At 43.2% G+C, this 17,983-nt stretch overlaps 2 protein-coding genes across 2 annotated transcripts in view; one reads left to right on the forward strand and one right to left on the reverse strand.

Annotated features, from left to right (window-relative positions):
* Positions 1–12,485, reverse strand: part of LOC112242611 (mediator of RNA polymerase II transcription subunit 14-like) — a 50,966-nt gene extending 38,481 nt beyond the window's left edge. Inside the window, exons 1-12 of the mRNA XM_042319924.1 lie at positions 12,055–12,485; positions 11,739–11,765; positions 11,479–11,584; positions 11,045–11,218; positions 10,472–10,601; positions 8,971–9,099; positions 7,257–7,364; positions 3,631–3,763; positions 3,355–3,505; positions 3,145–3,256; positions 2,873–2,998; positions 2,701–2,779 (exon numbers count right to left, since the gene is read on the reverse strand). Coding sequence (XP_042175858.1) covers positions 2,701–2,779; positions 2,873–2,998; positions 3,145–3,256; positions 3,355–3,505; positions 3,631–3,763; positions 7,257–7,364; positions 8,971–9,099; positions 10,472–10,601; positions 11,045–11,218; positions 11,479–11,584; positions 11,739–11,765; positions 12,055–12,227 — 1,448 coding nt within the window. The 5' untranslated portion in view covers positions 12,228–12,485. The remainder of the gene's footprint in view (positions 1–2,700; positions 2,780–2,872; positions 2,999–3,144; positions 3,257–3,354; positions 3,506–3,630; positions 3,764–7,256; positions 7,365–8,970; positions 9,100–10,471; positions 10,602–11,044; positions 11,219–11,478; positions 11,585–11,738; positions 11,766–12,054) is intronic.
* A 2,389-nt stretch (positions 12,486–14,874) lies between these two features.
* Positions 14,875–17,983, forward strand: part of LOC112242622 (probable ubiquitin carboxyl-terminal hydrolase FAF-X) — a 76,965-nt gene continuing 73,856 nt past the window's right edge. Inside the window, 1 exon segment of the mRNA XM_042319925.1 lies at positions 14,875–15,383. The gene's annotated coding sequence lies outside the window, so the exon portion shown is untranslated.

Below are 17,983 nucleotides of genomic sequence, written 5' to 3' on the forward strand. Positions count from 1 at the left end.
GACATTTTTTGCAAGCAGGAAATTGTGGAGCGATTTCTTCATAGTGCATCTTTAAGATGTTCTTAGCCTGCATAGAAGCACATTTTCCTGGAAATATGGCAAAAGGAAAAGCTGAAGCCACATGATATACCAGCACGTCCCTGGTGAAAAGTGGGAATGGATCTGTTCTAGAGGTCGACCGATTATGATTTTTCAACGCCGATACCGATTATTGGAGGGCCAAAAAAGCCGATACCGATTAAATCGGACATTTAATTTTTCCTATTTTTTTTTAAATGTATTTGTAATAATGACAATTACAACAATACTGAATGAACACTTATTTTAACTTAATATAATACATCAATAAAATCAATTTAGCCTCAAATAAATAATGAAACATGTTCAATTTGGTTTAAATAATGCAAAAACTAAGTGTTGGAGAAGAAAGTAAAAGTGCAATATGTTCCATGTAAAATATGTGCCATGTAAGAAAGCTGACGTTTCAGTTCCTTGCTCAGAACATGAGAACATATGAAAGCTGGTGGTTCCTTTTAACATGAGACTTCAATATTAAGGTAAGAAGTTTAGGTTGTAGTAATTATAGGAATTATAGGTCTATTTCCCTCTATACCATTTGTATTTAATTAACCGTTGACTATTGATGTTCTTATAGTCACTTTAGTATTGCCAGTGTAACAGTATAGCTTCCGTCCCTCTCCTCGCTCCTCCCTGGGCTCGAACCAGCAACACAACGACAACAACCACCACATCGAAGCAGCATTACCCATGCAGAGCAAGGGAAACAACCACCCCAAGGCTCAGAGCGAGTAGCTCCGCTAAATAGCCAGCCATTTCACTTCGGTTACACCAGCTTCATCTCGGGAGTTGATAGGCTTGAAGTCATGAACAGATTGACGCACAACGAAGAGCTGCTGGCAAAACGCACTAAAGTGCTGTTTGAGTGAATGTTCACGCGCCTGCTTCTGCCTACCACCGCTCATTCAGATACTTAGGTACTTGTATGCTCAGTCAGATAATATGCAACGCAGGACACGCAAGATAATATCTAGTAATATCATCAACCATGTGTAGTTAAATAGTGATTATGATTTATTGTTTTTATAAGATAAGTTTAATGCTAGCTAGCAACTTACTTTGGCTTACTGCATTTGCGTAACAGGCAGTCTCCTTGTGGAGTGCAACGAGAGAGGCAGGTCGTTATTGCGTTGGACTAGTTAACTGTAAGGTTGACTTGCCAAGTTAAATAAAGATTAAATAAAAGGTGTAAAAAATTAAAAATAAAATAAATTCGGCAAATCGGCACCCAAAAATACCGATTTCTGATTGTTATGAAAACGGCCCCAATTAATCGGCCATTCCGATTAATCGGTCGACCTCTAATCTGTTCAAAGTCAAGAACCTTCTTTTTCTGATTAAAAGTGGACTACTATTCAGATTTTTGGGAGGTGGAAAAAGTGATTGACACAACAGCGGCTTGCATCATCGACTGTTGTAAGCAGCAGTTTAGCAGATATGGCATACCTGACAGTGGTGTAGTTACGAATAAAGGTGCCCCAGTTCACGAGTCAAGACTTTGCTTTTTTTGCAAAAGCCTGGGAGTGTGACCACACCCTATCAGTCAGAATAATGTTAAGGTGGAGTCAGTGAAAATAGCAAAGACCCTTATCACAAAGGCTATGCAGGAAGGCACAGATGTGTGGCAAGCCATTTTGGCGTGGAGAAATACTGCCACAGAGGGCTTCGGCAGCAGTCCTGTACAGCGCTTATCGTCTAGACTCACCCACTCTCTGTTGCTAACAGCTCCAAAGCTCCTCGCACCAAAGGTCATTAGGGATGTTCAGGCACACAAGCGTGCTTGTCAGGACAAGTCAAAACATCACTATGACCAGCATGCAAAAAAAATCTGCCTGTAATAAAACAAAGGCCAAGCTGTCAAGAGTGCTCCTGTCACCTCACACCAGGGATGCCACATGGAGTCTTGGCACATGCATAGGGCACATCAGCGCAAGGTCATATGAAGTGGAAATAAAGGGACGATAATATGGAAGGAACCGTAGGGACATACGCCCAGTTCAGGACAGCATAGGGCACAGGAGGGCCACATGGGAAGACTGTGAATATCCTCTGGATGGTGTGGGCAGGACACATAATGAGGAGACGGGGAAGACCCCACCAGGACAGTTATCTCTGCCGAACGTCCCTCCACAATTTAAGGAAGATGTGAAAAAGGAAGGAGAGGCCTCGGGCTCCCAGAGGTGCCCAACGTCCCTGAGGTGCCAGGAGAGGCCTCGGGCTCCCAGAGGTGCCAAATGTCCCTGAGGTGCCAGGAGAGGCCTCGGGCTCCCAGAGGTGCCCAACGTCCCTGAGGTGCCCAACGTCCCAGTGAGGCCCCGAGGTGCCAGGAGGCCCTGAGGCTCCCAATATGCTACCAGTGCGCCACACTAGGACAAGGGCTAACATAAGACCGCCCCTGTATTACGGAGACTATGTCCCATAAGAGATGGAAAAAAATAAAAAATGAATTATGTTTAAAAAAACAGGGCAGTACCTCTTCTCGTATTCATATGGGTATACTACAAAGTATAGACTACTAAAGTACTAGGGTAAATCACTTTACATATGGCTTTCTGAGGAAGAGTGATAATCCACATGACAGGGAGTTGACACAGAGTGAGAGAGACAAGGAAGTGGACTTACTTGAGCTGCTGTAGCCAGGATATGATGCGCTTCATGTCATCGTTGATGGTCTTCTCGATGTCATCCAGCATGGATTGATCTGGAGACAGACACAGTGGAAGTCAGTACAGTGTATATTTATGTGTGTGTCTCCCTGCTTACCGATGTGGTGAGTGTGCTACTCTCTGCTTACCGATCCCATACAGCATGGGGTGGAACATCCCTGAGTGCAGGTCTACGAAGATGTGCAGGCACTCGGAGCGTCCACAGGGCTCCAAGATGGGAATTACCAGAGTGGGCAGAGCGGTCTCTATGAACGCTAAAACACAGGCAAGGAGAGACAACAATAACATTGCACACTGACAACATGGTTGTTTCTGTCCACAACACTGTTCATTGCATTCTAGGTCAGTGTTGTTGGATCAGTTAGTATATTGATAAATCAGAGAGGACAGAGAGACTCACAGCTGTCGCTGGGGTTGCTGCTCTTCAGGATGGCTTTCAGCTCCTGCAGCTTCTGATGAGAGCGAGCGTGCACGCTGTCAATCAAAAGCTTCTCCACTGACAAGTGATCAATCTACAGGAGGGGGCAGGAACAGAGACTGTGATGAGGTCCTCATCACAACAAAATAATAGTAGAGGACTGTAGCTGTGAGGAACGAGGCGTTAGCTCACCTTCATGGCTCTCTCCATCAGTCTGGAGTCACAGGCAGGGAGCGGAGGATCATGAGAGATCTGCAGAGGCTTGGAGCCGTCTGATTCATCAATCTTGATGGTGACTTTGTGGACCGACGCAGTGCCAGTCTTCCTGCCCAAGACCTGTTGGCTGGAGAGGGGGAGAGAGCGAAGAACCAAGAGAGAGGACGAGAGGGATGGGTCAAATGATGACGGACCAATTTCCCTGTGATGAAGTATTCATTCAACTAAGCAAATCAACCAAGTGTGTCTTACTTCCAGACAGCCAGTGTGAGGCACTTGGCAGGCATGTAGTGTTCCACCTGCACCAGGTCTCCCCAGCGCTCTCGGTACAGCATGAGGGTCTGGGAGTGGAGGACCTCCAGCTGGAGAGACAGGCAGAAAGAATCTGGACAGGGGGGGAAAGTCAAGGAAGGGCTGGGCCAGGAGGATGGCATACACACATTAACAATACATACAGAAATGCAGACACACCCATGCTAACTGATTGTGGGGGTCTGTGTGTGGTGTCTGGACGCTGACAGGTTTCAGCTATTAAAGTAGGCCGCGGCTGGCAGTTATACTTGCTACTGAGTAAAACTAATGAAAACTAAATCAATGGGAAAAACGTACTAGCTACAGAGTTGTGTTAAGTTAATAAAAACAACAGACTCATAGAAATCTTTCAGCCTATTTAATAATTGGCCGTCTATTGGGCATGACGGTATTACAAATAAATGTAGCATTATATTTGTGCTTGTGTGACAGCGTTATGATATTTAATGTTGTTATAACTTGTGCTTGGCCCTTCTATGTTGAACATAATAAAACAGCTCTCTATCCACCGGATGTGTACCAAACTCACTAAAAGTGGCAGTAATAAAGCTTCTCTTGAAAAAGACAAACCTTGACCCAGAAAATATAAAACACTATCGGCCTATATCGAATCTTCCAATCCTCTCAATTTTTTGGGAAAAAGCTGTTGCGCTGCAACTCACTGCCTTCCTGAAGACAAACAATGTATTCGTGGTTTTAGACCCCATCATAGCACTTAAAGGTAAATTACCTTTTAATGGCGTCAGACGGAGGCTCTGCATCTGTCCTCGTGCTCCTAGACCTTAGTGCTGCTTTTGATACCATCGACCACCACATTATTTTGGAGAGATTGGAAACCCAAATTGGTCCCTTATCTGTCGAAAATATATCAGTTTGTCTCTGTGAATGGTTTGTCCTCTGTCAAATCAACTGTAAATTTCGGTGTTCCTCAAGGTTCCGTTTTAGGACCACTATTGTTTTCACTATATATTTTACCTCTTGGGGATGTCATTCGAAAACATAATGTTAACTTTCACTGCTATGCGGATGACACACAGCTGTACATTTCAATGAAACATGGTGAAGCCCCAAAATTGCCCTCGCTAGAAGCCTGTGTTTCAGACATAAGGAAGTGGATGGCTGCAAACTTTCTACTTTTAAACTCGGACAAAACAGAGATGCTTGTTCTAGGTCCCAAGAAACAAAGAGATCTTCTGTTGAATCTGACAATTAATCTTGATGGTTGTACAGTCGTCTCAAATAAAACTGAAGGACCTCAGCGTTACTCTGGACCCTGATCTCTTTTGACGAACATATCAAGACTGTTTCAAGGACAGCTTTTTTCCATCTACGTAACATTGCAAAAATCAGAAACTTTCTGTCCAAAAATGATGCAGAAAAATGAATCCATGCTTTTGTTACTTCTAGGTTAGACTACTGCAATGCTCTACTTTCCGGCTACCCGGATAAAGCACTAAATAAACTAAATACGGCTGCTAGAATCCTAACTAGAACCAAAAATTGTGATCATATTACTCCAGTGCTAGCCTCCCTACACTGGCTTCCTGTTAAGGCAAGGGCTGATTTCAAGGTTTTACTGCTAACCTACAAAGCATTACATGGGCTTGCTCCTACCCATCTTTCCGATTTGGTCCTGCCGTACATACCTACACGTATGCTACGGTCACAAGACGCAGGCCTCCTAATTGTCCCTAGAATGTCTAAGCAAACAGCTGGAGGCAGAGCTTTCTCCTATAGAGCTCCATTTTTATGGAATGGGATGCCTACCCATGTGAGAGACGCACACTCGGTCTCAACCTTTAAGTCTTTACTGAAGACTCATCTCTTCAGTGGGTCATAATATGATTGAGTGTAGTCTGGCCCAGGAGTGTGAAAGTGAACGGAAAGGCACTGGAGCAACGAACCGCCCTTGCTGTCTCTGCCTGGCCGGTTCCCTTCTTTCCACTGGGATTCTCTAGCTCTAACCCTATTACAGGGGCTGAGTCACTGGCTTACTGGTGCTCTTCCATGCCGTCCCTAAGAGGGGTGCATCACTTGAGTGGGTTGAGTCACTGACGTGATCTTCCTGTCTGGGTTGGCGCCCCCCTTGGGTTGTGCGGTGGCGGAGATCTTTGTGGGCTATACTCGGCCTTGTCTCAGGATGGTAAGTTGGTGGTTGAAGATATCCCTCTAGTGGGGTGGGGGCTGTGCTTTGGCAAAGTGGGTGGGGTTATATCCTGCCTGTTTGGCCCTGTCCGGGGGTATCATCAGATGGGGCCACAGTGTCTCCTGACCCCTCCTGTCTCAGCCTCCAGTATTTATGCTGCAGTAGTTTATGTGTCGGGGGGCTAGGGTCAGTCTGTTATATCTGGAGTACTTCTCCTGTCTTATCCGGTGTCCTGTGTGAATTTAAGTATGCTCTCTCTAATTCTCTTTCTCTCTCTCTCTCGGAGGACCTGAGCCCTAGGACCATGCCCCAGGACTACCTGGCATGATGACTCCTTGCTGTCCCCAGTCCACCTGGCTGTGCAGCTGCTCCAGTTTCAACTGTTCTGCCTGCAGCTATGGAACCCTGACCTGTTCACCGGATGTGCTACCTGTCCCAGACCTGCTCTTTTCAACTCTCTAGAGACAGCAGGAGCGGTAGAGATACTCTTAATGATCGGCTATGATAAGCCAACTGACATTTACTCCTAAGGTGCTGACTTGTTGCACCCTCGACAACTACTGTGATTATTATTATTTGACCAGTTTCAACTTCCACCTGACTGTGCTGCTGCTCCAGTTTCAACTGTTCTGCCTTATTATTATTTGACCATGCTGGTCATTTATGAACATTTGGACATCTTGGCCATGTTCTGTTATAATCTCCACCCGGCACAGCCAGAAGAGGACTGGCCACCCCTCATAGCCTGGCTCCTCTCTAGGTTTCTTCTTAGGTTTTGGCATTTCTAGGTTGTTTTTCCTAGCCACCGTGCTTCTACACCTGCATTGCTTGCTGTTTGGGGTTTTAGGCTGGGTTTCTGTACAGCACTTTGAGATATCAGCTGATGTTAGAAGGGCTATATAAATACATTTGATTTGATGATAACCACATTATCTTGATAGACAGTGCAGTGAAAACATAGAAGGGTAATTAGCAGCAGCTGGGGGTTGCCAGATGCATTTCTGCCATAACTACGACCATCTTGAAAAATGTCCCGGGTCCACATTTCCCACTTGGCAACAGATGTAGGCCCATAACACACTACACCCCTTTTTTTCTCTCAATCTTGAATGTGTGTGTGTGTGTGTGTGTGTGTGGGATTACATTCTCAATTCACACTAAATAGCATATGAAATGTAAATATTTCTGCTTGGTTCATGGAACCTGATGAACTGAAAGACATTGTGTGGCTGTTGGCTGCAGCATGTCCCTGACCCCAAGGCCTCAACCATTGGAATGCTGTTGGTGTCTGGGCCTGCTGTATGCATGGTCACTGCCAGTCAATACAGTACGTACACTGCAGCAGCTCAAGCCAGACTTGGCCCTGAGCCCACTGTCTGCACAGAAACAGCGCGCGCGCTCACACACACAGAAAGGATACGCAGGCAGCTGTACATGTCCTGCAGTGGTTTCTCGTCTGCAAACAGACGCGACTGCACCAGCTCATGGATGAAGTTCACCTGCATACTGTGGACAAGAGCTCTGCAATCTGGAAGGAGGAGGCGGGGGGAGGATGGAGGGGAAAATATTCAAAATGGAGGATGGTGAAAAAGAGAAAGCAATCTAATGAAATAGTTTATTTGCAAGTGCTGGCTGCATTTTTCATTCATGATTCCTCCTGCGCATCAGGACCAGAATAATTATAATCTACAGTAGATCAAGTTGGTGAGAGTTGTACAGTGGGGATGGGTTGCCCCAATATGGATTAACTCTTAAACTGGGCTAAATCAAGATGTGTCTATTAATCTTGCTGCATCAAATGTTAAACCTAGATTTAATTGAATCCTAGTTAGATTAGAGGAAGGACTTAATTTAATTTAAATTTTCACTTTAAACGCAAATTAATTTTAAGCCTGTTAACAAATAATTTAGATTGGAGAGCAATTCTAAACTGCCACTTGAGGTGGTTTAACTAATAAAATGGGCAGCATATCTTCTGTGGAGAGTTCCTCTGAGAATAATTAGAGACAGGTTTAATCCTGTTGAGTTTTATGATAATTATTAGTAGGCTATTTACATGCCCATTTTGTACAACAATTAAATTGGAGTTTATGATATGCCCAGCCTTGGTACGAATGATGATTTTATGCAACATGCTGTAACGGGCCTGATTACGTTGACATTGTAGTGAAGTAGTGTTAACGCTAGTTTTAACTTGCATTATAGGCAGATATTTACCAGTTATTTATGCTTACTAAATATTGTGGGTCAAGTTGTCCGTCGTCATCATAGCGGTTATGGAGAGGGGCAAACTGCTGGGGAATCATCTCACATATTTTCTGGGTGATAGGATCAATTCCCTTGGACGGAGGCCCCCCCTCCAGCTCAGGTCTGAAATAGCCCCCGCCCCTCCTCTGCTGAATCCTTTTTAGCTCTTGCTTTCAGAAAAACTCCAGCACGCTTTCATCCGATTTGTGTCCCTCTTCTCTTTAACCCGCGTCGAGCCATTACATTTATCGCATAAAATGGCCCAGGTGTCTAACTTCTTTTTGACAGTTGTCTGTCTTTTTATCCTCCAGTACGGTTGACAGTTGTGTTGTCTGTCTTTTTAATCCTCCAGTACGGTACTAAATTCCTCCATCAGCGCCGACAAGCGGAGAAATTTGAACTTCGTTGACATGCCATGATAAGGTGGCGAGCTGACAGATAATAAATGGCTAAATAATATTGGATGCTAGCTAGCTTGGTTTATAAACTAGCTAGCTAACGTTAGCTAACAAATTCGTTTTCTGTCTAGTACTGGCAAATAACGGATTTTATTTAAAAATTAGCCAACCCATGATAACCTTTCACAATGGAGTTGCAGTAGTTCTAACGTTACATTGTTATTATTTTATCAAGCAACAGCAACTTTGTGGCATCATTTGTCAGGTAGGCTAGCTACTTCGTTTCAACTCACGAAATACCTCATATTTCGGTGTAAAATGTCACTAATAATAGTTTAAAACCGTTAGATTTACTGATTCAGATTTAAAACATAAAGTGGTGGAACACATCTCTGATTAATTATAAACCTAGATTTACAAAACCTAGATTAGCTCTAATCCTAGATTGGTGTGTTAGGTGTGTGGTCTTTCAGGTGTTGTGTATCTTACCTCCAGTCTCCTTGTCCTCCACCAGTATCTCCAGCTTCAAGAGTCTCCAGGGAATATCTGGGTCATCCCCCATCACTGTCAAAGTGGCCTCAAACTCCCCCTCCACGCGGAACTTCACACGCCCGTTAACTACAACACACAATACATAATGGTTGCCACCTTTTCAATAGCCAGAAACTGTCTTGCTGTGTGATATTTGCCCATGGAGGGGTTGGCCAGCTTTGTGTGGGAGTAGTTTTTTTACTTCCTGGAACACTGTGTATAAGACAGTAGTTTTTTGGAATTGTTAGTTAGATTACTTGTTCGTTATTACTGCATTGTCGGAACTAGAAGCACAAGCATTTCGCTACACTCGCATTAACATCTGCTAACCATGTGTATGTGACAAATAAAATTTGATTTGATTTGAGAGAGAAAAAGGGGTGTGGTCCACCCCTCGGGGGCTCTGTTGGATTTAATGGTGTAGAAAACTTTTGGAATATTAAAGCAAATTCTCTGCAATTCAACACATTTCTCCATGGACCGGAGTGAAATTGTTTTATTTTTTAAAGCTAATTTACTAAAATTCCACATCGTCTCCCATGGAACTGAGAGAATATTTTGCAGTTTTAATGCTAATTTCTTATTCTCTGCATTTTGCCATGGCTAATGCTGTGATCTTTCGAGCAAACATAATAGCTAAATCAATACAACATTACTGCGGGGACTTCAGTCACAACAGCATCAGTGAGGTTGGGCACTGATGTTGGGCGAATAGGCCTGGCTCGCAGACTGCGTTCCAATTCATCCCAAAGGTGTAAGGCAGCGTCCTCTTCCCATTCGCCGAACACCAGAGAACGCGTTTCCACCCCTCCAGAGTCTAATGGAGGTGAGCTTTACATCGATGTTTGGCATTGTGATTTTAGGCTTGTGTGCGGCTGATTGGACATGGAAACCCATTTCATGAAGCTCCCGATGAACAGTTCTTGTGCTGACGTTGCTTCCAGAAGCAGTTTGGATCCCGGTAGTGAGTGTTGCAACCAAGGACAATTTACATGCAATACGCGCTTCAGCACTCGGCGGTTCCGTTCTGTGAGCTTGTGTGGCCTACCACTTCGCGGCTGAGCCGTTGTTGCTCCTAGATGCTTCCAATTCACAATAACAGCACTTACAGTTGACAGGGACAGCTCTAGCATGACAACAATTTTTAACAAACTGACTTGTTGGAAAGGTGGCATCCTATGACGGTGCCACATTGAAAGTCACTGAGCTCTTCAGTACGGGCCATTCTACTGCCAATGTTTGTCTATGAAGATTGCATGGCTGTGTGCTCGATTTTATACACCTGTCAACAATGGGTGTAACTGAAATGGCCGGATCCACTAATTTGAAGGAGTGTCCACAAAATATATATATTTTTTTACACTGTTTGGACTTAAGTGTTTTTTCGGGATGCCTTAGTGGCCCATCCAAAGATTTCAATGGAACCCTGTGTGTGTGGTTGTGCGTGTGTGTTTCTTACCCACGGTGAGGTTGGCTAGCTGAGGTGGTAGGTCTGTTGTGACAAGACGATGTCGCAGGATCTGATTGAGCTGGTTCAGGGTTGTCTGTTTCTCCACTTTAGTGATGGGATCTGGAGGAATGATTTTATCCTACACACACACACACACACACACACACACACACACACACACACACACAGCTGTCAATGCACTGGCTCAAATAGGGTTTCAGATTTCTCCGTTCCTATTCCACACTCCCGTCTAGATGGTGGTGGTAACCCACTAAGGGTTTATGTGTTTGTGCACATATGTACATCATGCACACAAACGAAGAGTACAGAGTACATGAAGGACAAAATTGCTGGCTAAACCAGGCAGTCACCATGGCTACTTCAGCTACAGTAGCTAATAAACACAGAGGTATCAGACGCCTCATTCTATTTGACCAGTGAGCACTACTTAACCAGGCAAGTCAACAGAGAACCAGCTCTCATTTATAATAAAGAGGCCTAGTCAAGAGGCCAAAAGACACCAATACAATAAGAATAAATAACAGAAAGATGGACAACACAGACCAGTTAGGGGTGTCTTACTCGTATGCAGGTGGGCAGGCGCGGGTATGAGCCGGTGGTGAGCACATCAATGGCAAACGGGATGGCAAAGCTGGGCAGGCGTGCGTGCACCAGGGCGTCCCTCGCCAGCGATGCCAGCCTGTCAGCCGTGTCCACAAACAAGAAGGCCTGCTGGTCCAGGAAGCTGGAGATCATCTGTTTCCGTGGAAACCGGAGGTTAGGGGTTAGAGGTCAGGTTAGCTTACGACTGTTAATGACTACTAAGTAGTTCTAATTTTAAGAATGTGGAAGTAGGCCTAACTCAAGCTATCACATAAACAATGCATTGATATCAGTGGGAAAAATTGTGAGACGGTTGGACTTGTATGTGCATAACTCAATCTAGTATCTGGTTGTGTATGCCCACTGTGAGAATATGATTGGTGTAGTAGAGTACTGTAGTCTTGCTTACATACCGCACACTTTTCCACCTTCCCAGCGTTGCTGGCCCATTTCACCAGGGCAAGGAGACGAACAAACAGCTGCCTGGTCCGACTAGAAAACTGAACAATCTCGATTTTTCTGTCAGAAACAATACAGTAGAAAAGTTTTCATACTCATCGGCACCAATGGTCAAAGAGGCAAAAAGGTGCCTGTCACATACAACACAACATTCCCATTTTGACAAGTCAATTTCATCAGTGAGCACACCGAGTTAACCAAGAGACACACTTACCTTTCCATGTCTGTTTTTCTGGGTAGACTGCAAGAAGGACAGAAACATTATGGGTAACTTTCAGACAACATCATTTTACCACACCATATGAACACAGAAAATAAAGAAATCTCAATTAATATGGACTGAATAAGGCTGAAAGAAATGGTTGAAAGAAAAGATTCCAAGTAGGCTACTTGCACAACTATCTACTTTCCAATCGCTTTGCCATGAAACAAAACACATCATAACCACTATTTTTGAGCCACCTGGATCAGTTATAACAAGAGTCAACATCAACAGCCCACTTGACGGAGTCTCGTCATTAGTTACTTACAGTTCACCCAACAGGGTGATTTCATGGTAGGTCCTCTGCAGGAGAAACTCAATCAGCAGGCTCAGCCGGACCCCTTGCGTCGCCTGGGGTCCGGAAGAAGGTGGTTGGGTGGCCGAAGTGGGACCCCCGATAGGGACCAGTTGCCCATCTGATCCAATCTGCACTGGAGCCATTTTAAAATAACAAGGAAAGCTCCACCGATGGAGACCGAAAAAAATGTAAACTATCGACTCGCAATTACTTCAAACTGGAATAAATGTTACACATATTCTATATCATTTCGCGCGACGTAATTATTAAGTAGGGGCTCGGCGTCTTCGCCCCATTGAAACATTGGCAAATACCCGCGTTTTAATGGCTTATTACAGAACATATTCAATGCTGTTCAACCGCCATCTTTACTGTCTGACGGGAAGTGATCACGGTAAGGTGGAAGGGAATACCCGTAGACGGATTTCATGGACTGGAGAAACAATCATTAACATAACCAAACGAAAGGAGTCGCTAGTGTTTACTCTGCTGTCCCAGGATCAGTGTTCATTCACTAGGTTTTTGTCAATTAGTTCAGGCAATAAACAATCAAACTGGCCCCTGATCAGCGCCAGTGGTTCTGTGAGCGATAATAAATGTAACCCAATCAGTGGTATTTTAAGTACCTAAAATATTTTCCTCGTAGTTTGAAACGTCCACCACATTTATAATGTCTATTCGGCTTTTATAATATGTCCTCCTGTCATTTCGTACTGGAAATGGTGCATGACATTTTAGTTAGTTAGACAGATCATATGACAGATACAGTGGCGTAAAGTACTTAAGTAAAAATACTTTAAAGTACTACTTAAGTCGTTTTTGGGGGGTATCTGTTCATTACTTTACGATTTATAATTTTGACAACTTTTACTTTTACTTCACAGATTTCCTAAAGAAAATAATGTACTTTTTACTCCATACATTTGACCTGACACTGAAAAGTACATATTACATGTTGAATGCTTAGCAAATTGTGTTTAAATCCATTTTTTTTAAATGTGCCGTTTGGTTAATATAAGCAATTTGGAATTATTTATACTTGTGCTTTTACTTTTGATACTTAAGTACATTTTTGCAATTACATTTACTTTTGATACTTAAGTATATTTAAAAGCAAATACCTTTACTCAAGTAGAATTTTACTGGGTGACTCACTTTTAGTTAAGTAATTTTCAATTAAGGTACCACTACTTTTACTCAAGTATGACAATTGGGTACTTTTTCCACCACTGGACTGATAGACCTTATTTGTCCCTGAGGAGAACATACAGACAAAACATAATAAAGGACAAAACAAATAGATACTGGTGTACATATTATATATTTGAGGATTGATGTGCATTGTCCCTGTCAAATAAATGTAATTAAACTTCAGTATACGATTTGATACATTTCAACTCCCCATGGACCTGAATGGCTGGTTAAGAAAAACAATTCAAGCCATAGATTATGTTGGCAGCGCCAGAGTCAATGGTAAAGGTATTAGGGTGGAATTCTGATTGGAATACCTGCTGACTCCTCAATTCCCAGAGGCAGGTCATAGGAATTACTTTTCCATTCCTTTCCTTTTCCCTTTTGCACAATGATACGTAGCTTTATGTCAATATGGCATGCCTGCAAAATAACATGGGAATCAAAACATTAACACAGAATCTTACTGTGAACCAAACAAGTGACAATCGTCTTTTTTTTGTCAAACTATTATTGCGTTACATGGATGCCTTGTCTGGAATTGTGACAGCTCTGGGGAGAACAGAGACAACAGTATATGGTCAGATTATGACTTTACCAGAGTGCTTCACCTCCTTGTAGATTTCAAGAACAGCTTTGCCCTTGCTGTCATTTCAAACCACTGACAGGACAGATGAAGGGCATGAGGGTCAATGCACAAAAGGTGAGATAAAGGGAAAGTGCTAGAAACACACAAACACACACACACACACACACACCCACACACACACATACAAAAACACGTACACACTTGCACGAACACACACACACACATATATATGTAGTCTAGAGGGGAAATGTGTGTGCAGGGGTTAATCCCACTTTAGCCGCTGGACTATGGCTGTCCAGTGAGTCAGCAGTTGAGAGAGTCCTTTCTCTCTCTCTCTCTCTCTATTCAATTCAAGGGACTTTATTGGCATGGGAAACATGTGTTAACATTGCCAAAGCAAGTGAGGTAGATAATATACAATAATATCTCTCTCTCTCTATCTATCGCTGTGTCTCTGTCTCTCTGCAGTCTCCCAACAGTAGTTCATAGTTCATTCATATCCACTCCCCTGGTACTGTGCGGGTCTCTGTTCTTAACCAAATGACACTGGACTTTAAGCCTTTGAGTATTCTGTTTAATATTTTTCTATGTTCCCAGAGAGACTAAGATTAGTAACCTGACCCTCCTCATATGTCTATCAGTTGGCAGACCAGCACCCTCCTCACAGTTCTACAGAGAAGTGTTGGGAAGGGCTACCTCTCTAGGGAAGGGCAAAGGGGACCCACCTACCCCTAGAAGGGGTCTCATTTTTTGGAGGAAGGGATGTGCACTCCTATTGGTATTTGAACAGAACTTTGGTTTTGCTCCTTGGCCAACTGAAATATACACTGTCTTAGGTGCCCAATAATACACCATTTATAATAGACCATATGTATCCATTGCACACTGATAAATGTTTGTTATAGAATGTCTGACTGACAGACTCAACAGATCCATGACAGCAGGAGGCGATATGTAGTCCTACAAAAACTCATTTTGATTCAGCAAGCAATGAGTATGGGAGTTGAAGAAAATCCTGGATAAGGGAAACCAATATCGGGGTTGGAGTCAACCACCTATTCTACATTGTATTGATTTTTTTGTGACCATTCAGCACAGGTTCCATTTGCGAAGTTGTTCTCCACAGAATAGCTAGTTGGCTCGTTAACTAATGTTGACATTTAGAGTTCGGGAAAACCGTTTGACATCTGTTTTCACGTTGTTCAGGACTGCGCTTCCGCCATATTGAAGCAGTTCACTAGCGGCAAGTTGTGACTGACTGGCTAGGACCGAACTGACAAGAGATCCGCTAGGCTCTAAGATAGACTTGGTGGGGCTGTTAGCGCGCTGGTGACGCAGGAAAAACACCCAAGAGCTGACAAAAAAAAAAAAACAACAACCAAGGAACCAGATTATTCTAACTGACAGAGCTTCAAATGAAATAGCAAGATATATAGGGCACATTTATGTAATAAACAACGACACACTCGTCAAGGCTGGAGTAGCTCGTTAATAGAGGAGAAGTCCTATCAAATTCCTGGTAAGTGGTTATAGCAACTAACGTTAGCTTGCACTGTTAACATCAGCTGGTGAATGCGGGTAATGGCAGCTGACTTGGTAACGTTAGCTAGCTCTAACGTTATTCATTTAGTTAGAAATGTCTTGGACTGAAATACGATGATTCGCGTCGTTAATCATTAAATCATTTTAACTTGGATTGGAGAATGTTAGCTAGCTGGCTGTCTAAGTATTGTTATTAGTTCTGCCAGAATAGATAAGGTAGCTAACGTATTTAACGTAGTTAGCTACTGTACGTTTAAGTTTACCAAGTTACTGTCTGACTCACCCACTGACAGGGGGAAACAAGTCAATGTGGAGTTGGCTAGCTAAACTAACGGTTAGCTAACCGTTAGCTAGCTCGTGAACATTAACGTTATTGAAAGCCGGGTCGATATCAGCTAACTAGTTGACGTTTCAATTAGCTGTCGAGCTCTTTAGCTAGTTAACGTAATGACAGGCGGTTTCCCACCCCTGAACCAGATGTCTGAGTTGTTTTGATGGGGGTTAAATCCAGAAATGTCGCGCCGTGACAACTGTAGATACGCCTAACTAGCTAACTTGTCCATGTTGACTAGAGGAGTTATAAAGGTTAGCGAGAAGCACAATAAAACATCTGACTATTGACGTGGTTGCGCGGCCTGCTCCTTAACTAGCAAACGTTAGGGCATTGTCTGCTGAAATGCAAATGTTTCAAAACGATTAATTCGTAGTATGTGTCTAAATCTTGCCAGATATCCAGCTACCTTCTACAACTACCCTAATGAATTTGTATCAACGGTTACAGTTGCTGGCTAGGCAAAGGCCTGGAAAACTGCGCTTGGAAACTAGGCCTTCAAGTGACGGATCGCACTGCCGATATCAGACTTAATACGGTTGTTGTTAGCTAGCTAGCTTCCAATTTAGCAACCTAGCTGTTTTTACCACATTTTATTGTCTTGATATTTCGAAGTGTAATGATGTGACATTTCTGATTTTGGAATACGATCTTAATTTCCTTGATGATGAATGCAAGCAGATCACACAGCCAACCAACCCAACGTTACGTTAGCGAACTACAGTAGCTAGCTCTCTAGCCAAGTTGACAGATACATCCGTGTTGGATGTATTTTAAGTAGCTAGCAAAGATGAAGATGTGGCTACAGAATCATGGACCTGTTTGGTCAACTGTGATATGATATATAATTTATTTTTAAAAACTTGTAAACGAATGCGAAATCTATTGCCTGTCAATTAACTTACTTGCCAACAACATCCTTGCAAAATGCTAACTAACGTTAGTCAGTGACTGTTTTCATAGTGATCTTATCAGAGTGGTGGAAGAAATTATAAATGGCTAATCAGCTAGATCAATGGCATATATATATATATATATATATACACACACACACACACACCTCCAATGTCGTCATGGACATAGCTTGTTTCTGAGTGATTTAGGGCTGAACTCTCAGGTTTGGCCCATAACGTCTAGTGGCCCCTGTCATTCGGGATACAGCTGTAATTCAAGGCCCATTTCACATGACATAGCCAGCCAGTGATGTTTAAAGAGCTAGCTAGCCCGACAGGCCGCAACAGTATTTGTGTTATTAGCTAGTCATCCAGTTAGAGGCTGAAGGATGTTGAACAGAGGATGACCTCCCTTGTTTCACAATGCCATTCGGTATGGTATCATTTTCAATTCGCAGTTACTGATTTAGAAGGAATGATCACTGACTGGTGTTTTCTTTGTGCAATATGCTGTCGCTTAATTAGCAGTGGCTAAATGCATTCATCACTTATGGGGATCCAACTGTAGCCTACTCAATAGTGTGGTTTTGAGCTAGGCTCTCTAGGGAATGTCCTGCAGTAGAAGCATTTTAATGGCATGTTTCTGACGCCAGTGGCCACCTGCTAAGGACAGGAAATGTCTCAGTTTCAGTACCTCAAAAGTTCACTCAATTTGTTAAGTTACTGAATTCACCACTAGCAGATGGATACAAATGTGAACACAGTGCTGCAGATAATTTAGAATCCTTTAAAAAATGTAGACCTACTACTACCACACCCAGGCATCTCCTGAAGATGACACATCAGCAGAATCACTTTTAGTGGCTTTTAGGGTTGCACCTAATCACTGTTTGATCAGATTGTGTTTTGCAGGGCTTGAATCTGAGTTTAGTTTTGTGTTGAATTATCCTGTTACCAATGTCCTCTCTGGAATGATAAAGCTGTTCTCAATAATAAAAAATAAAAAACAAGTATCTCATTATAGCTACCTAACATCAAAGAGTAAAGCAGCCAGGTGTTGATCAGAGAACTCACACGGACGCGAGCACACCCAGAGCTCTCCAGCTCTACCAGACCAGCACAGCTGTGGTGGTTTCTTTAATGACGTCACAAACTTAGTCACAGCCAGTCCATTGCCAGACCCAACTATTTAAATATGTCGCCGAATAGATCAAGGCCTATGAAGGAAATATCATGTGTAGGGTATACATGATCAAACCCTCTTGTTCCGAACTGGGGTGGATTGGATTTCCAGTCATATTGTCTCTCTGCCAGGCAAGACTGGGGTCGTCCTTGCAGCCACATATGTGTTCA

Source organism: Oncorhynchus tshawytscha, linkage group LG03, assembly GCF_018296145.1.
Source record: "Oncorhynchus tshawytscha isolate Ot180627B linkage group LG03, Otsh_v2.0, whole genome shotgun sequence".
NCBI classification, from domain to species: Eukaryota; Metazoa; Chordata; class Actinopteri; order Salmoniformes; family Salmonidae; genus Oncorhynchus; species Oncorhynchus tshawytscha.